The sequence below is a fragment of the Sciurus vulgaris genome (assembly GCF_902686455.1).
Source record: "Sciurus vulgaris genome assembly, chromosome: 2".
In the NCBI taxonomy this organism is placed as follows: Eukaryota; Metazoa; Chordata; class Mammalia; order Rodentia; family Sciuridae; genus Sciurus; species Sciurus vulgaris.
The window spans coordinates 67,380,916-67,401,493 of NC_136462.1; the positions used below are offsets into that span (position 1 = coordinate 67,380,916).

Here is a 20,578-nt window from a genome sequence, read left to right on the forward strand (position 1 = left end):
CTTAGTTACAAATTTGTGAGAATATCAAAGTAATTGGCCCAACTTTTATGGAGCATAATGAAAATGCACATAAGAGTATATCCCCAAGGAGGGTTACGATTCCAAGAAAAGGAAAAAAACAAAAACAAAAATAACAACAAAAACCGGTTCCCCCACAGATCTCTCCTTCATACCAGTGTGACTCACTGGAAAGTACTGTAGCGGCGGGAAAGGGGCTGATCCAATAGTGCAGAGAGGCAGAAAGTCAGGCGGTGAAAAGAAGACAAAAGGGCTCGAGGCGAGCAGGTGGGAAGGACTCGGGTGTTCCAGCCTGGGGACGTATAGGATTTAGACTACCGGACCCTTAGCGTCCAGATTTCTGCTTCGTAGGTCAAGTAAGATGCTGTCTGTAGAGAATTCATCTCTTATGAAGATGAATGCCACTTATGAAGGTACTATTTATTATTTTAGTTTACAAGATATTTTTCACCTGAGAAGGAGCAGCAAAGGGTAATAGCGGGTCTGAGGTCCCCGCACCGCAACTCCCAGGCCACCCCACCCAACACCCCGCTGGGACGGACTGCGCAGGCGCGCAGGGAGAACCCGGAAATGCGGGCGGAAGTGGAGTCGGGGACACTTTAAGGAAGGGACCTGCGGAGTAAACAGAGACGCTGCTGACAAGCAGTGGACGGTGTAGGCTCTTGGCCGCCATGAACCGGCTGCAGGATGACTACGACCCCTATGCGGTTGAAGAGCCTAGCGACGAGGAGCCAGCTTTGAGCAGGTGGGCCCCTGCCCCATCCTAGTCCCCTAAGGTTTCCGTCTGAGGCTCAGCCTTTGAGCGCCTCCATTTGCTGCGCCTGCCGTGCCTGTGCCTACTGTCGGCCCCGCGGCTCCGGGTCTCTAGCGCCCCACTGACGGTTAGGGGAAGCCCACCGGGGCTCCTGGTGGGGTCGTGCAGCCCTTGGGGAGGTGGGGCAGACATCAGCTCCTGGAAGACCGGAATCACTGGGGGCCAGGCGTAAATCTACAAAGACCGTGAGATTGAATCCTGCCTCTACATCTTGCTAGCAGTGTGACCCAAGGCAAGTCACTTATCCTCGGTTTCGCATCTATAAAAAAGGAAATATAATAAGTAGGGAGATATATCATAATTGTATTGTGATGGTCACAGGACTTAATGTGAAGTGCCTTTTTTAAAAATCACCCAGAGCCGCGATCACACATGCCTGGTTAAGCCCTCTACCACTGAGCGACACCCCCAATTTCTGAAGTGTCTATCTTGAAGACTAAATTGTCAAACCAAAACAAGGGATTATTGAACAGGCAATTTTACTGCTGCATGTTTGCCGTGGGCTACAGAGGTAAATCATAAGAGCCTTGGTTTTCACAGGCTTACACTGGAATAGGATTAGTAAATAAAGTGTATTTTGGAAGAACATTTTAGAAAATGATGGTTTGATAATAGACACAGATGAAGTTCCGTCGGAATTTCCAGAAGAGAGGATTTATCCTACATGAGGGAAACTTGCAGTCATATTGTCAAGAGATTTCCAGGCAAATTTAGCTATTTTTTTAGCTGTCAGTGGGTCGTATTCATAAACTTAAAAAGTAAATTCTGTCTGATGAAGCTTTCTGTGAAGTTGTACTTTATTCGTTCACAGTGGTTCCTCATTGTTCTGGGGAAGGTTTGTAGGCATGGAAGATCAGACTGCTGTGAAGATTTCTGTAGTGAAGAGTGAGGATGGATTACCAGGATTCCCTGTGAAAAAGAGTTTGAGTTAATAGGTACTGTGAAAGGCAGTACATGCAGGCTCACTTAGTAATTCAGTTTGATTTGAATATAGCAGTGTTTCCTGGACTTGAGTTATTCTGTTATCTCCATGTAAACCTGTGTTGTTATTGATTTAATATTTTTTCTTAAGGTCATTTTACATTTTTGTAGTTAAATCTCTTTGTGTCCTCCTCACCTCCACCTGTTGGGGATTAAACCTAGGGGTTTTATACCACTGAGCTACACACTCCCAGTCCTTTTTGAGTTTTATTTTTAGACAGGGTCTCACTAAATTGCTGAGGTTGACCTGGGACTTTCAATCCTCCTGCCTTAGTCTCCCAAGCAGTTGGGATTACAGGTGTGTACCACTGTGTCCAGATGAAGTTAAATTTCTTTATAGAAGCTTTATAATCTTAAGCTACTCATAGGGTAATTTTATAAAAATACTGTGAAAAGTATGTTATTAGGTGGCATTGCCTGCTGAAGGCCCTGATCTCAATGTTATTTTAAAAAGAAGAGAGATTTGTGTTGGACATGGTGCCACACTCTTGTAATCCCAGCTGCTTTGGAGGCTGAGGCAGGAGGATTGAAAGTTGAAAGCCATACTCAGCAATTTAGTGAGATCCTGTCTCAAAATAAAAAGGGATGGGGATGTAAAGGGATGGGGATGTAGCTCAGTGGTAGAATACCCCTGGATTTAATCCCCAATACCACCATCAAAAAAAAAAGAGGGGGGAAGAAATTGGGAGATAGATGTTAGAGAGGTGTTTGAGAAACAGTGTCTGTTAGGATTTGATTTTATACTAATTAAACTGATACATTAGGGCCTGTTACTGTTTGATGGAAGCTGGCAGAAGATATGAGACTTCTGGGTCAGAGAAAAGACTACACATAGCACAGGAAGCATCATGTCATGTTGGTTGCTCTTACTTCTCCACCCTACAGGGGTTATAGTAAGCGATAGTGCTAGGTGAATCTGTACATTTGGTGGGTTTGCATGGTGGTTAAAGAATACTTAGAGAATTCACCTCATTCTTTTTTTTTTTCTTTTTTTTTTTGTACCAGGGATTGAACTCGGGGGCACTCGACCCCTGAGCCACATCCCCAGCCCTATTTTGTATTTTATTTAGATAAATACACTGAATTGCTTAGCACCTTACTATTGCTGAGGCTGGCTTTGAACTTGTGATCCTCCTGCCTCAGCCTCTGGAGCCACTGGGTTTACAGGCAGGAGCCACTGTGCCCAGCAGAATACACCTTTTTCAAAGCTGACAATAAATAAGCTTACTCTCTGTGTTGGAAGGAAACATCTAATTCCTAAGGGTTGCTTGCTGCAAACACAATGCTGAGAAAGGCCTGAGTGAAGAGTGGGCAGAATCTTGCGTTCTTGGCAAACCCTACAGGAATGTGCAGGGCTTGTTTCTACTCTTCTAGCAGTGCTAAAGACTGAGACTTGTCTTGAAATAACCATAAGGGCTGAGAAAATTTGCAGTAAGAGGAATGCTCTTGCTTTGTGATTGAATTTTTTTTAAATGTTATTAGACCTATATTTTATTAATTTATTTATATGTGGTGCTGAGAATCGAACCCAGTGCCTCACACATGCTAGGCAAGCTCTCTACCAGTGAACCACAACCCCAGCCTTCAATTTTTAAAAACCTTTTTATTTTGAAGTTATTATAGATTCACAGGCAGTTGTAAGAAATACTACAGAGAGATCTTCTATACATTTCAGTTTTCTCCAGTGTTAAAGTATTAGAAAACTGTAGTGCTAGGATGTGGACAGTAATAGTCAAAATACAGAACATTTCATCACCACAAGGATCCCTCATGCTGCTCTTTAACAGTTCACTTTCTTCTCACCTCCATGCCCTACCTAATTCCTGGCAACCACTAATCTGTTCTCCATTTGTATAATCTTGTCATTTTAGGAATGCTGTATGAATGGAACCATACACAGATTCATCCAGGTTGTTGCATATATCACTTGTTCATTCCTTTTTTTTTTTTGACTGCTTAGTAGTATTAATGAGTAGTTTACTCGCTGAATGACATTTGAGTTGTTTCCAGTTTTGGCTGTTGAGAATAAAGCTGCTGAAATATTCATGTATAGGTTTTTGGGTGAACTTACGTTTTCATTTTTTGGGGATAAATGCCTAGGAGTACAGTTGCCGGGTTACGTAACAGTTGTATGTTTCATTTTATATGAAACTGCCAAGCCGTACTATTTCACATTACCACTAACAGTGGATTCAGTGTTAACTTATTGGGCTAATTATCCTGCAACTACTTAAAATAATTGACATACCACACTTTAGAAACACTGGATTTTAGGATCAGAGTTTCTCAAACTTGACAGCACTGGATGGGATATTGGGTCAGATAATTCTTTTTGTTTGGGGGGATATCTCGTGCATTGCAGGATGTTTAACAGCATCCCTGGCCTGTACCCACTTATATGTCAGTAGCCCCCCACCTGCCCCTGTACCCAGTGGTGACAATCAAAAATTTCTCTACTCATGTTAAATATGCCCTGGGAGGCAAAATTGCCCCCAGTTAGGACCAGGGTAGCTAGATAGAGGATAATAGTGGGAGGTAAAGTTGATAAGATTAGTTTGGAGCCAGGTTTTGAAGTGTATTTTTAATGGAATGCTCAGAGGATTGACCATTTAAGGCTCCTGAGTTGAATAGTAATGAGATGAGAGTTCTCTAGGAATAACATTCTGGCAGTAGGATTAAGGGTGGAATGAAAAAGATGTGTTTGAAGGCCTGGAGATCCTTACCGTATACTAGAACAAGAAAGGCTAAGAGAACCTGAATGAAAATAGTGGTAATGAATTTAGGGAACATGCCAGTTAGAATGATAATTTACCTGTCAAATGGGGCTTTTTTTTTTTTTTTTCAGTGCTAGGGATTGAAACTAGGGCCTTGTGCTTGGAAGGCAAGCACTCTGCCAACTGAGCTATATCCCCAGCCTTCAAATGGGGCATTTTTTTGGGAGTAGATTCTGGCTAAACCCTCGATCATTATTTAAATTGGTGTGAATTGCATTATTCTGATTTATTTATTTATTTATTTATTTTTTATTGAAAACAAATGGGATACATGTTGTTTCTGTTTGTACATGGAATAAAGGCATACCATTTGTGTAATCATACATTTACATAGGGTAATGATGTTTGATTCATTCTGTTATTTTTTCCTTCCCCCAACTCCTCCCACCCCTCTTTTCCCTCTATACAGTCCCTCCTTCCTCCATTCTTGCCCCCCTCCCACCCCCCATTATGTGTCATCATCTGAGCTGTAATGTTAGATCATTTAGTTGTTGACTTTTCATTCTTTTCTGGAATGCGCTCCATGCAATGAATTTTCCTCTTAGTACTGCTTTCATAGTGTCCCAGAGATTTTGATATGTTGTATCGTCATTCTCATTGACCTCTACTGATTTATTTTTGACTGGAGCCTCAAACTTTTTTTTTTTTTTTTTTTTTGTTCCAGTACTGGGGATTGAATCCAGGGTTGCTCTACCACTGAGTTACACCCTGAATCCTTTTTATTTTGAATCAGAATCTCACAAATTGCTGATGTTGGCTTTGAACTTTCTCTATCCTCCTGCCTCAGCCTCATGAGGAGCTGGCTTATAGGTGTGTGCCACCATGCCTGGCAAAAGCAATATTGTATAACAGAAAACAAAGAAGTAAAATCATGAATGTTCTCTATCTGTTCACTAGTCTAAATAATTGAATATTATTTGTGTACTACTTATTACATTGAAAATTTCACAGACGTTTAATTCACTTTAACATTTTTTTTAAAAAAATTTTTAGTTATAGATGGACACAATACTTTTACTTTATTTATTTATTTATTTTTATGTGGTGCTGAGGATTGAACCCAGTGCCTCTCACACATGCTAGCCACTGAGCTACAACCACAGCCCCTAACATTTCATATCTCTTAATGTCTGGTTTAATTCTGTCATAATCCTTTTGATGGGGAAACCATCAAAAGCAAAGTAAATTGGTAGAAATTGCTTAGAAGAATTTGGAATACAATTTGTCTCTCTCTCTTTTTTTTGTGCAGTGCTGGGGATTGAACCTAGGGCCTCCAGCGTACTAGGTTTTCACTCTGCCCCTGAGCTATACCCTAGACTTTAGTTTTCTTTTTTTGGAGTTCTCTATACTTCTGTACCTTTTAATTTGTTATATTTAATTACTATCTTAACAGATGTTTTGTGTGGATATATTAGTTATATATTCATTATGTATATGTCTTATTTAAGTATTCACAAATTAAAAAGCTGCCAGTTCTGTGAAGTAAACTTTTTATTTCTGATGGAATTATGAATCGGTGCAATGATTTTTAAAAGTAATGTGATAATACAAGAAGTCAGAATGATGTTTTTATCTAATTCTAGACATTTATCCTAAGGAAGTTACTTATACAGAAATGTTCATTGTAACGTTTAAGAACAAAGAGTTTAGAAATGAATGTATGGCATCTATAAGAGGAAGTACTTTAAAAATTGTATTTGGAGTTGGGCAGCTTGTTGGCACACACCTGTAGTCCTAGCTACTTGAGAGGCTGAGGCAGAAGGATCACTTGAGCCCATAAGTTTGAGGTCATCCTGGGAAATATAGACTCCATCTATAAATAAATAAATAAATAAATGGAAATAAGCAAAACTGAAGATTTATCAAAGGAGAATTGCTTTTTATAATATCAAGTGCAACCTTGTAAAGTTAAAATTGTTTAACAGTGAGATGATGAAAATTTTGAGTGATTTTAACTTTTTTAATATTTGTATTCCTTCTGATTTATATGTATATTAGCTCTGAAGATGAAGTGGATGTGCTTTTACATGGAACTCCTGACCAAAAACGAAAACTCATCAGAGAATGTCTTACTGGAGAAAGCGAGTCATCTAGTGAAGATGAATTTGAAAAAGAAATGGAAGCTGAATTGAATTCCACCATAAAAACAATGGAGGACAAATTATCTTCTTTAGGAACAGGTACACTTTTGATTCAGTTTTCATGCATATTTTTCATAAGCTGTATAATGACAGGAAACTTACTCAGGCTCTTTTGTGCCTCCAGCACTTTCTGCCGGTGCACAATAAATACTTATTGGATGAAGGAATTATATTTGGTAACTGAGCCAGAGTTTTCTTCAGTGACTATGGGGAAATGTCATATGTTGTTGAAAGGACACTATTTAGCAATATTTATTTATATAATTTTCTTTTGTAGATAAAAGGATAAAAAAAGACACATGAGCTTTTATAGGTATTTTGAAGGTTAGATGGCACTGATGGCATATTTAATAATGTGTCATCATAAATTCTTACTTTAGTAAGTAATGAAACATTTTATTTTGAAACTTGGTCTTTTTATAAAATGTGTCTGACTCCAAATCTAATTTGTGAAAGAGAGTAGGACTCTTCAGCACTGGTTTTCATATTGATATATTATGTTTTAACTGTTAAGAACTGAAGCATATAATAATAATAATAACAACAACAGCAACAACAGCTAAAGTAAATGTGAGAGGAAGAATGAGGGAAACAGGCATGTGCTGACCTAAGTAAAGATAATGATGTGGCACTGAGTACCATTGGAGAGAGGAAGAGTGTGTCTTCCTCTTTCCCTTTGTCTTGCTTTAGAGCTTTTCTTTCCACTAAGGTCCCTTAAAACAAGATTTTCATTCCCTGTTCTCCATAGTGTACAGCCTGGCTGAAAGATAGAGGTATGTATGCTGGCAACCTGAAAATGTGGCTTTTTAAAAATTTAATTGGATTTTTGGGAAGGAAAAAAGATATAGAACAGTAAATTAAGGAGGAGTAGTTCTATGTAATTGCACAGGGCATAGAATAGAGTATGTCCCTATGTGAAAATATTTAACCATCCAAATGAGATTGTGAATAAGTTGATATTACTTTGTGGTAATAGAAGAAGATATGGAGTTTTTTTTTTTTTTTTCCTTAAGAGTTATGTATGATTTAGTCTATAAACTTCACTTCTGGTTTTAATAGGGTCTTCTTCAAGAAATGATAAAGTTGGAATAGCTCCAGCAAAGTATTACGATGATATATATTTTGATTCAGATTCTGAGGATGAAGACAAAGCAGGTAAATAACATATCTATCTGACTTAGTAGTACTATTTTATGAAAAAGGTTTACCTAATAGTTGATATTAGGATTTTTCTTATTTTTTAAGAAATTTCAGGCAGTTGATTGAAAATAAAAACAGGATCGATTAGTAAGAAAAGCTGGGAACAAAGACTTATAGTACATGGCATTACCAGCAGCACTTCATGGGTGTGCTGGGGAGAAGGAGAGTGTGTCCTGACTCAGTACCTTCCCTGCTTAGGGATCTTGCTCCAGACTGCTTTTGGGTTCCTCAGAGCAGCAACATTTGTTTTCTTTTATTCCTTTTTTTTGGTACCGGGGATTGAACCCAGGGGCCCTTAGCCACTGAGCCACATCCCAGTCCTTTTTTGTATTTTATTTAGAGACAGGGTCTCACTGAGTTGCTTAGGGCCTTACTAAGTTGCTGGGGCTGGCTTTGAACTTGCAATCCCTCCTGCCTTGGCCTCCCGAGCCACTGGGATTATAGGTGTGCACCACTGCGCTCGGCTCAACATTTGTTTTCACACCTGCATTTTTACATTCTATAAAAAGAGTTTCTGTATTTTTACATTCCTGAGGAATTTTTTTCTAACTTTTTGGAAAAGAGTGATCTAATTACATGAGGAATTACACTGGAATACACAAAATAACAAATTTATATGTAAAAGGATGTTTTATACTTTTATATTATTACTTAAATATTGGTGTGCTAGAGTAAATTTAAAAAGTCTAATGTGTGTGCTAGGTGTGGTATCACATGCCTATAATTTCAGCCACTTGGGAGACTGAGGCAGAAGGATCACAAGGTCCAATCTAGCCTGGGCAACTTAGTGAGAACCCGCTCAAAATAAAATAAATTAGAAAAGGGTTGGGAGTGTAGCTTAGTTTTAGAGCACCTCTAGGTTCATTCCCCAATACTGCATAACAAAACCAAACAAACAAAAGTCTAATATATGTGGATAACCGTGGGGTTTTTTTTTTTGGTTGGGTTTTTTTTTTTTTTCCTTTTTTAAAGTTTCTTGCAGTTCTGGGGATTGAACCCAGGACTGCTTTACCACTGAACCACATTCCAGCCCTTTCTATTTTTTAATCTGAGACAGGTCTCACTTAAGTTTCCCAGACTGGCCTTGAATATGTGATTCTCCTGCTTCAACTCCAGTCCAGCTGGGATTATAGGCATATGCTACCATGCCTGGCTGGCTGGCTCTCTTGCTCACTCCCTTCCCTTCCCTTCCCTTCCCTTCCCTTCCCTCCCCTCCCCTCCCCTCCCCTCCCCTCCCTTCCTGCACTCTACTATTGAACTACCCCTGCTCTTCAAGCCTATATTCCAGTTATTTTTTTTTCCTGGTATTAGGGATTGAATATAGGCTGCTCTACTACTACACTATAGCCCTAGGCCTTTTTCTTTTTATTTTGAGATAAAGTCTATAAACTTTAGACTCCCCTTGTCAGGCAAGTTGTCAGGCTTTCCTTGACACCTTGGTGAGGTCCAACAACAATAACAACAAAGAACCAAAAAGGGCTGGGTATGTAGCTCAGTGGTAGGGCCCAATCTCCAGTCCCCCACCTCCCCCACAAAAAAGAAAAAAAATTTGTTTTCTTTTTAAGGATAATATAGTTTGAATAAATATATAGCTTGGTAAACAGGAGATTCTTCATTTTATGTTAAAGAAATGTGAACTTTACCAATGCTACTTAGGTATATCCTTAACTATTTAAAACAGCACATGTGACCAAGAAGAAAAAGAAGAAGCGACACAGGATTCCAACAAATGATGAATTACTATATGATCCTGAAAAAGATAACAGAGACCAGGCCTGGGTTGATGCACAGAGAAGGGGGTAAGAATTTAAATTTAATATTTAGACTCTTTAGGAAAAAGTGGTTGAAAAATGATTTTTACTACATTCATATTTCATATTAGTCTATGTTTTTATACACAAACCTCAACAAAGGTTTGAGGGAAAAAAAACCCTATTTATTTTGAAAATATCCAACAAATTATATCAAACAATTGATTTTTAAAAACCACTATTGAGTTCAAACTGCTGTAATTTGTCTCTCCCTTTAAGAAACAAAACTAACTTTTCTCATACCAAATTTAAAATTACATTGAGATTGAGTTTATGTGGATGAAGAGAAGATGTTATTTAGTGCCTAATCTGCTCCGTTCACAAATTAGATTTTTAAAAATTGAGGTGAAATTCACATAACTTGAAAAATTGACCATTTTGTTTTTTTATATATTTATTTTTATTGGTACATTATAAGTATATATAATAGTTGAATTCCTTAATGCCATATTTATATATGTATTAACATAATTTGATCAATCTCATTCCCTAGTACCTTCCCTTTCCCTCTTCACTTTCCTGCCTGTGATTTGCTTGCCCTACTCTACTGATCTCCCTTCTATGATTACTATTATTATTATTATTATTTTTGGAGAGTCATCTGATCATTTTATTACCAACTCCACTATTTCAAAATCCAACTCCCACAGATTTTCCACAGTTTTTATTCCAAGTTCACTGTGATCATAAGAAACTGATTTAACATGACTACATTTACCTTTGAATTACAAAGTCAGCCCAAATTTTAGAGGAAAAAAAAAATGGCTTGCAGTTAAATCATACTACAGATAAAATGGACATAACAAGTATCTATAAGATATTTTAGTAACAATAGCTGACCACACTGTTTTCACCTGTTCATGGAACTCTTTTCAAACTAGATCATATTTATGGCCACAAATAAAGTCCTAACAAATAGAAAAATGTGGAACCAATGCCTTGTATCTTATCAAGTTATTATAGCATGAAATCAGTAGCAAGAAAAATTAAAGATACTACACAACATGATTACTATAATTATTTTAATTATTTCATTATCATCATATTTGGGATTCATTGTGGTATATTCATACATGGATATAGCTTTTTTTTTTTTTTTTTTTCATTATTTGTGACTTAACTTGGGAATGCTCTACTGTTGAGCTACATGTCCAGACTTTTCCTTCCTTCCTTCCTATCTACCTATCTATCTAGTTATATATCTATTTATATTTCTTCCTGGGGATTGAACCCAGGTGTGCTTTACTACTGAGTTATATCCCCAGCCCTTTTTTATTTTTTCAGATAGGGTCTCATAAGTTGCTTAGGCTAACCTCAAACTTGAAAGCCTCCTGCCTCAGCCACCCAATTAGTAGGGATTACAGGCATGCACCACCATACATGGCAAAGTGGCCATTTTAAAGTGAACAATCCAGTGGCATGTAGTACATACACAGTGATGTATAGCCACTAACTGTCTAGTTTCAAACCACTTTTATCCTCTCCAAAGGAAAATCCTGTATCATTAAGTTTTCCTCTCTTTTCCCATATCCCCTGGCAATCATGGATCTGTGTTCTATCTCTGTGAATTTACCTATTTTTGATTCTTCATATAATGGGATATTCTATAATATGTGACTTTTTAAATCTGGTTTCTTCCACTGAGCATAATGTATTTGAGGTTCATCTAATTTGTAGCTTATATCACTACTTCTTTCCTTTTTATGACTGAATAATATTTCCTGGTATGTATGTACATGAGTTTGTTCATTCATTCATTGAGGGACATTTGTGTTGTTTAAACCTTTTGACTATTGGAAATAGTGTTGCTATGTATATTGGTGTACAAGTATCTATTTGAGTCTGTACTTTCATTTCTTTTGCTTACATACACACCCAGGAATGGAACTATTGCATCATATGGTAATTCTGTATTTAACTTTTGTGTGGTACTAGGGATCAAACCCAAGACCTCACATGTGCTCCGCAAGTACTCTACCAGTGAGCTACACCCCAAGCCCTGTATTTAACTATTTGAGGAACCACCAGTCTTTTCTACAATGACTGAAGTGTTTTGCATTTCCATTAGCAGTATACAGTGGTTTTCAAATTTGATTTTGATGTAAAGTCTGATTTGTCATAAAACTAAAAGCTAGGCAACTTACCACCATTATCCAGTGCTTCCTCAACCTGGCTGTGTTTCAGAATCAAGGGGAGACTGAAATACAGACCTTTGAGTCTTATTTGAGGTGGTGTTTTTATGTAGTGCTAGGGCCTCTCAAATGTGCTCTAACCCCAAGCTACATCATTAACACCTAGGAGGATTTGTTTCAGCTCTGGGAGGGTCCACATATCTGTATTTTGCAAGTTGGGAGAGATTGCTATTTGGGGGATCTTTTTGTATATCATCTTTAACTTTTGCCCTCTAGCCTTGTCCAGTTTTCCTCTTCCATTTATACATTTCTTCTTCCTTTGCCCCCTTGTGTTTATTTAATGAATATATTTTGATCACTCATAGCATGCAGTGAACATTTTAAGTGCTGTAAATAATATATATATATTTAATAACTTTTCAAACTTTTTTTGTAGTTGTAGATGGACAGAATGCCTTTATTTTATTTATTTTTATGTGGTGCTGAGGATCAAACCCAGTGCCTCACATATGCTGCGAGGTAAGCGCTCTGTTGCTGAGCTACAGCCCCAGCCCTTCAGTGCTGTAAGTAATATTGAAATGGTCAAGGAACTTACAGTGTAGCTCTTGAGTCTGTTAACAAAATTTTTCAATGACGTAAGATGGAATTTTTTTTTTTTTTTTTTTTTTTTTTTTTTTGGTAGTATAGAGATTGAACCCAGGGGTACTATACCATTGTGCTACATCCCCAGTCCTTTTTAAATTTTATTTTGATGCAGAGTCTCATTAAGTTGCCTAGGCTGGCCTTGAACTTTTCATTCTCTTGCCTCAGCCCCTCCATCAGCTTGTATTATAGGTGTGGGCCACCATACCTGGCTTAATGGTTCCTTTAATTGGGGAGTGGTATTAGAAGCCAAGATTTGACTTTCATGTGTTTTTTCTTCTCTATTTCTTTCTGTGTTCTAGTTATCATGGTTTTGGACTACAGAGGCCACGTCAACAACAGCCTGTTCCAAATAGTGATGCAGTCTTGAATTGCCCAGCTTGCATGACCACACTGTGTCTTGATTGCCAAAGGTAATGGATGAAGGGTTAAACACACGGGGAAAAAAAAATTAGTGATCCTTTGTTCAAATCAGAAATAAGACTATTTTTTTTTTTTGTCCTGGGGATTGAACTCAGGGGCACTCAACCGCTGAGCCACATCCCCAGCCCTGTTTTGTATTTTATTTAGACACAGAATCTCACTGAGTTTTTTAGCGCCTTGCTGTTGTTGAGTCTGACTTTGAACTCTTGATCCTCCTCTTGAGCCTCCCGAGCTGCTGGGATTACAGGTGTGTGCTACCATGCCTAGCTCGGAAATAGACTTTTGAGTTACTCAGGAATTCTATACCCATATCCTTGGTGCTACATTATCTTTACAGATAATTTTTTTTTTTTTTACAGATAATTTTGACTGTGCATGGTTCTGCAAAAAGTAGCTTTTTAAAATTAATTAATTAATTTTTTTATGGCACTGGGAAATAAACCCAGGACTTATGCGTGCTAGGCATGTACTCTACCACTGAGTGACATCCATAGCCCAGAAGTAGCTTTGTAAATAAAGTGCTTCTCAATACTAATAAGGATTCAGTGAAACTACATGTGCGTTATAGAATGGCATAATCTCTTAAAGGAAAAACTATTTCTCTACTCATAGTACTTCTGATGCCAAATATGAGATTTTTTTCCCCTTCATACAAAGCAGTTCTCCAATTTTCTATGCACCGTGTGTCCTACAATTTAATTCTGACACTCACTACCTGCAGTTAGCATTGACCCCACAGGTTAAGTTCAGTTTCACAAGACTGCCTCCCACTTTAGATGCCAGTCACCAAGGAGTAGGTCCCTAGGTTACCTGCATTTCTATTCAAGTTGAATACAAATTAGGGGTTCCTTTTTAAAAAGGATACAAACAAACAGCCAGATGTAGAGGCATATAGAGTGAGGTCCAGAACGGTCTTGACTGCAGGAGCCCTGTGGGGTTTGGGATGTGATTCCTTCCTGGGACATAGATGTTTTCAGCAACCTGGAATATCTTGGAACCCTTTACTTTAGGGTTTTTATGGAGGTTCAGTTGCATAGGTAAGTTCCATTATATAGACACCATTGGTAAAATCATTGGCCATTAGTGATTAATTCAATCTCTAGCTCTTTTCCCTTCCCTGGAGTGAGATTGGGTGGGCATGGAACTAAAACTTCCAACCCTTCTCTAATCATGCTTGATTTTTCTGGTGACCAGTCTCCACATCTCATTAGCATATAAAATATATTGTTATTACTCTGCAGATCCTAAGAATTTTGGAAACTCTTGTGTTAGGGACAGACCCAAGACCAAAAGTTATGGTAATAACAAATAATAAAAGGTGATCTTTTTTTTTTAATATATATATTTTTAGTTGTAGATGGACACATACCTTTATTTTCTTTATTTACTTTTATGTGGTGCTGAGGATCAAACCCAGTGCCTCATACGTGTTAGGCAAGTGCTCTACCACTGAGCCATAACTGCAGCCCCAAAAGGTGCTTATCACTCAGGAAATTGCAAGTGTTTTAAGAGCTCTGTGTTAGGAACAAAAAGCAGAGAATAAATATATGTTTATTATTGTGTCATATCTCTAAAATACACTTTTCTTATTATGGTAAACTATATATAAAATTTACAGTTTTAACTTTTTTTTTCTTTCATATTTGAGATTTTATTGGCTGTATTGAGAATCAGTACACAGACATTTCACTTTGTACACAATTCTTAACACACGTATGGAAAATCTAAAAAGCCTTATACTGTGATTCTTTTTCATTTATTCCAGTGACTTTCCAGCTTTGAATTTGGAGGCAAGTTTTTCTTAATAGAATATCAAGTGCCAGTATCTTTGAATGCTGCTGTTATTTAGGTCCCACTAATTCAAAACTTTGTCACACACACTACATACTCAAACTTTCAATCTTTCACAGCACATTAAAAATATTAGGAAAACTAAGACTTCCACGCCCAAAAATGTTACAGAGTACACAAGATTCTGACAGCAATGATCCAGGAGTGGTCTTCAGGAAACAATTCTACTAAAAAACACAGGAATAGAAGTAATTTAAAACGTTCAAGACATTAAATGCAAGACTGTGACTCCAAACTGCCATTTAATATGCTTTGTATTGTAGGATATAAAACTAACCCCCCACCTATGGAATGTTAAGCTGACACCCAAGGCAGTCCAAGCCTCCCATATTTCAATATCCCACTATTTTCTGGTTGTACCCAAAAATAAACAACCAGTAAATTATTTCGCTTCTAAAAAAAATCATTTACACTTAAAAAATAGGATGAGGTGGGATTCCCTCCTTTTTAAAAATGTTCTTAGAGCTACTAAAAAACTTGCATTTACAAAATAGCTGATAAAAAGATTTCTCTGGATTGTACAAGAAAGGAAACGGGACCACTGATAGGACGTGGTGTGTGATTAATCAGACTTGGCTTCTTTCTCTTCTGCTTCATCAGAGGCGGGACTCTCCTCATTTTTTGTTTCTCCATTTTCGGCAGGTCAATCTTCTTTTGTTTCTTGGTTAGTCACTTCAGCCTGTTTTCCCTTTGCTCCCCTTTTCCCTTTTGTTTGAACTTTTTTGTCAGAAGATTTATCCTTGCCTGCCGCCTTCCTGGGCTTGGCGTCCGCCTTGGCCCGAGCAGGCTTAGCCGACAGGCGCGCGGACCTGCGCTTGGGCTCCTCCCTCGGGCTCCTCCCTCGTCGCACCTTCGGCCGGCCGAGCTGACCTTCCTCTTGGGCATCCTGGCGGGGTGCGTGCAGGCGCTGCGGGCCGCGGCGCTGCTCCCGCCGCCCAGGCTGCTGTGACCCGCCAGTTTTAACTATTTTTAAGAGTACAATTCAGTGGCATTAATGCTATCAAAGTCTGATGCAGCCATCACCACCATTCATTTCTAGAATTTTTTGATCATCTCAAGAACTCTGCACCCATTAAATAATAACTCCCTATTCTCCAGCCCCATCTGTCTCATCCCCTGGCAACCTCTGCTGTGCTTTGTTTTTCAGATAGTTCATTGTTAATGCATAGAAAATTATTTTTATGTGAGATTTTCTGCAGCTTTGCTGAATTTTTATTAGCTCTAACAGGTTGTGTGTGTGTGTGGAGGGGAGGTAAGCTTTTAGGGTTTTCTACATAAAAGTTCATGTTGTCCATGAGCAGAGATAATTGAGATAAAACTCTTCCTCATGAGGCATGATGACTTCTTTTTTCTTTTGTTCTTTTTCTTTTGGTACTAGAGCTTGAACCCAGGGTGCTTTGCTACTGAACTGTATCTCCAGCCCTTTTTATTTTTCATTTTTTTGAGACAGGGTCTTACTAAGTTGCTTAGGGCCCTGCTTAGTTATTGAGGCTGGCCTCAAACTTGGAATCGTCCTGCCTCAGCCTCCGGAGTGACTGGGATTACAGGTGTGCATCATTACAGCCTGCTGGTCTAGTTTATTTTTATTTGCTAGCTTAAGGTTTCTGATTCTCTGAATAGTTAATTTTTGTACTCTACTTACAAACTCAGACATTTTAGCATATAACACCTAGGTTATAAAATGAAGAAAATGCCTTTGTATCTAAACAATTAAGACATAGCAAAGGGTTCCTGTACTTAAAAGAAGTTACTTCATGATCTCATAGTGGAAATTGGTCTTGGTAAAAGTTGTCATTTCATATTAATGCAGGGTTCCAATATAGTGTAGTAGATACAGGAGACTGAGGCAGGATTGCAAGTTTGAATCAAGCCTGGGCAAGTTAGTGAGACCCTGTCTCAAAATAAAATTTAAAAATGCTCAAAATAAAATTAAAAAATGTAGCTAAATGGTAGAGTGCCCCTGGGTTCAATCTCTAGTACCACAAAAACAAAGAAAGCAAAACAAATCTAAAAATCTAAGAGCTTGGCATGGTGGTGCACACCTATAATCCCAGTGACTTATGAGGCTGAGGCAGGAGGATCACAAATTCAAAGCTAGCCTCAGCTAGTGAGACCCTAAGCAATTTAGCAAGACCCTGTCTCAAAATAAAATATAAAAAATAAAGGGTTTGGGATAGGCTCAGTATAAGTGCCCCTGGATTCCATCCCTCGTATCAAAAAACAAAAATCAAAACAAAAGCAACCCCAAAAACCAGTTTAGTGGAATAAAAGGGAATTTTTTTCCCCTAAAAGTGATAAGTGATAGTCTCTCTCTCTCTCTCTCTCTCTCTCTCTCTCTCTCTCTCTCTCTCTCTCTCTCTCTCTCTCCCCCTCTCTCCCCCTCTCTCCCTCTCTCTCCCTCCCCCTCCCTCCCTCCCCCCCCCCCCCCTCTCTCCCTTCCATTGCTAGGGATTGAACCCAGTGCCTAACACATGCTAGGCAAGTTCTCTATTACCAAGCTTTTTTATTGGATGAATACTTCTCAAAGTCCTTAAACTTCAAATAATTTAAAACAAAGGGCTAAGAGTAGTGACCTTGAGCCTGAGTGTGAGGGTGTGTACTATCCAATTTGTAGATTGATCTATAGAGGTAAGAACTTGGTTCACCTAGGTTTGGTAGTTTGTGCCTGTAGTCTCAGTTTATTGTTTGAGTCCATGACTTTAAGGCCAGCTTGGGTAACATAGTGAGATCCTGTTTAAAACAAAACAAACACACACAGCAACAACAACAAAATAAAACGAGAACTCAGTTCAGAAAAATGATTTGTTCTGATATGCAAGAAATCTAGAGAAAGGGAAAAAGACTGTGAACATGCGATATGAAATTGTTATAGATGAGACAAAAGTTATCCAAGTACCTACTCTTATATGCACAATTAACTAGAATTCTTTATGATTGAATGTACTTTTGAAAGATTGAATTATAGTTTTGCCAGGTGTGTTAGTCAGCTTTTGTCATTGTGACCAAAATACTAAATAAGAACAACTTAGAGGAGTAGAAGTTTATTTTGGCTTATGGTGTTAGAGGTTCAGTCCCTGGTATGTCAAGTCCATTGTTCTAAGTGCAGGTAAGACAGAACATCATGGCTGAAGGCATGGCAGAGGGAAGCTGCTCAGGACAGAGCAGCAAGGAAGGGGCCACAGGGAAGATGGACCCTTCCAGAGCACACCCCCAGTGACTCACCTCCTCTAGCCACACCTTACCTGCCTGTAGTTACCACCTAGTTAATCCATTCAAACTAGGATGAACTGATTAGTTATAGCTCTCATAATATAATTTCACCTCTGAGCATTGCTATATTAACACAGGAGCTTTTGGGGAATATCTCATTTCCAAACTATAACACCAGAGAAACACCAATTTGTATATTCTTTTTTTTTTGTACCAAGGATTGAATCCAGGAACACTTGACCACTGAACCACATCCCCAGTCCTTTTTTTGTATTTTATTTAGAGACAGGGTCTCACTGAGTTGCTTAGGGCAACTCACTAAATCACTGAGGCTGGCTTTGAACTTGCCATCCTCATACCTCAGTGTCCTGAGGCATTGAGATTACAGGTGTGCGCATGCCACTGCGCCCCACCAATTTGTATGTTCTTAATTCCTCCTGGTGGTTGTGGTGGTGAAGGTGAAGATTAACATTTAGAATTAATGAGTCCATTGCTTTTAGTCAGATATTTCTGTTGCTTGACATTCAAGGGGAAAAAAGAAGAGCAACTTGAGAAGGAAAATATTGTGAATGAAGATGAAAAGTTTAAAGAGCAAGTAAAAAATTTTTTCTTCTGGAATAGAAGTTACTTTAAAAGTAGTAGAAACTGGGCTTGGTGGTGAATGCCTGTAATCCCAGGGACTTGGGAGCCTGAGGTCAGAGGATGGTGAGTTCAAGGCCACTCTGGGCAACTTGGCAAGTGCCTGTCTCCAAATTAAATACAAAAGGGCTGGGATATAGAGCTTGCCTAGCGTGCATGAGGCCCTGGGTTCAAAATCTAGTACCTACATAAATAAGACAAAGGGTTGAGAGTTTCTAATTTTATCCAAAATGTAGTCACCTTGAATCTGGGTGTGAGGGTATCTAACCAATTTACATTTCAGTTTCTAACACATTTTATTTTTAGGCTTGATCCAATTAAATATTGCAGTATCTATGGAAATTTTAAAGTTTGTGGCAAAGCCCCCCTGGGTTCAATTCCCTGTACCTAAATAAATAAATAAGATACATTTCTTTTTTAAAAAATAGACTTCTAATTGATACAAAGTAATTATATATACTTATGGAGTAAAGGGTATGATATTTCAATATATGTATATAATATGTAATGATCAGATAAGGGTAATTGGCATGTCTATTAGACATATAACATCAGTTTTTATACTATTATTCATTAACAAGTTTCTTCCTATTTTAAAAACATTTAAATTTTCTTAAATTTGCTGTTTTGTTTCCATGTTTATTTCACTTACCTTTTGATTTTCTCAACTTTATCTAAAAGAATAACTATTAATTTAGAAAATAAATCCAAATTCTCCATTTCATTTTCCTCTTAGGCATGAATCCTACAAAACTCAATATAGAGCAATGTTTGTCATGAATTGTTCTGTCAACAAAGAGGAGGTTCTAAGATACAAAAACTCAGAGACCAGGAAGAAAAGGCGGGGCTATAAGAAGATGAGGTCTAACCATGAAGATTCTGCAGAGCAGGCAGAAACAGAAGTGGAAGAAATCTATCACCCAGTCATGTGCACAGAATGTTCCACAGAAGTGGCAGTCTATGACAAGGATGAAGTCTTTCATTTTTTTAATGTTTTAGCAAGCCATTCCTAAACAGTTCAGCTGGCATGCATTACCCAATACTGTATTTTAGGCAAATATGTACAGTTATTTTCCTTCTGTCTATTCATATCATTAATTGATGTTGAGTTATTTGTGAAAACAGTATTTTATCATTTTGAAGAATAGTCATCAAACTTTATCTCCTCTCACCTTTTTCCTTTAGTTTTCTTATGAGTACTAATGGAACTGATTATTCATTCCCATTTTGATGGTCATTTGGAAACTGGGGTTTTTGTTTATTAAGGTTCTTTAGAATTAAAATGTTCTGGAGTTATAAGTAATCTGTTTCTCAGTGTCTTCATCCTTTTTCCCTTTCTATAACAAAATACCTGATGTCAGGTGCTTTATGAACAAAAGAAGTTTTTTAAGCTTAGAATTTTTGAGACTAAAAGCAGATGTCTGTTCCCATCTTTTTGGCCTCTGTGAGGGCCCCCTTTGGCTGGGTCACATCATAGTCAGTGGCAGGATGGTATCATGACCGAATCATATTTGAGAAGGAAAGCTCACATGGTAATACAGGAAACCAGAGAGGGGTTCAGAGGTTAGGTTTGCTCCAAGACTAACTGAGGTCCCTTGAAAACTGTAATTAATCCCTTCCAAGGGCAGGCCCTACGTCTCTCTTTTCTTTTCTTTTTTTTTTTTTTTTTGAATTTAGGTTTATTAATGAGGCATAATCAACATAATGTAGGTGAAGCACTTCACTTAATAAATGTTCCATGTAATAAATGCTCAAGAGAAATCTGGACAAAAAATTGATTCAAATGTTAATTTGAGCATGAATTCCACATGTATTGTACATTTATTCTTTCAATAAGATCACTGTTAGTAGTAGTATGGATACTATTAACATGAAAACTAAAAGAGCTTATTTATGTTAAGTTGTATTTGGGTTCCTCTACCCAATAAGAAAAATGGTTATG

General features: G+C 38.0%; 1 protein-coding gene and 1 pseudogene across 3 annotated transcripts; one reads left to right on the forward strand and one right to left on the reverse strand.

Moving 5' to 3' along the window:
- The first annotated feature begins 606 nt into the window (after positions 1-606).
- EAPP (E2F associated phosphoprotein) lies at positions 607-19,939 on the forward strand. 2 transcript variants are annotated; one of them, XM_079120435.1, is made up of 7 exons: positions 653-763; positions 3,685-3,723; positions 6,586-6,767; positions 7,788-7,883; positions 9,610-9,727; positions 12,816-12,926; positions 19,373-19,939. In XM_079120435.1, the coding sequence occupies exons 2-7, from the start codon at positions 3,698-3,700 to the stop codon at positions 19,647-19,649; spliced, it is 810 nt and encodes a 269-aa protein (XP_078976561.1). In that variant the 5' UTR covers positions 653-763; positions 3,685-3,697; the 3' UTR covers positions 19,650-19,939. The 2 variants fall into 2 exon arrangements, with proteins under 2 accessions (XP_078976560.1, XP_078976561.1); XM_079120434.1 differs by lacking the exon at positions 3,685-3,723 and having other exon boundaries at positions 607-763.
- On the reverse strand, positions 15,039-15,672 carry LOC306649520 (non-histone chromosomal protein HMG-14-like; annotated as a pseudogene). The gene has a single exon. The product of its transcript is annotated as a non-histone chromosomal protein HMG-14-like (transcript).
- Positions 19,940-20,578: the final 639 nt, after the last annotated feature.

Bases quoted from the DNA above. Each gene is read 5' to 3' on its own strand.
- EAPP (XM_079120434.1), top strand. From the start codon at position 690: ATGAACCGGCTGCAGGATGACTACGACCCCTATGCGGTTGAAGAGCCT. The intron at 764-6,585 runs GTGGGCCCCTGC...TATGTATATTAG, and splicing joins GAGGAGCCAGCTTTGAGCAG to CTCTGAAGATGAAGTGGATG. The intron at 9,728-12,815 runs GTAAGAATTTAA...TCTGTGTTCTAG, and splicing joins GTTGATGCACAGAGAAGGGG to TTATCATGGTTTTGGACTAC.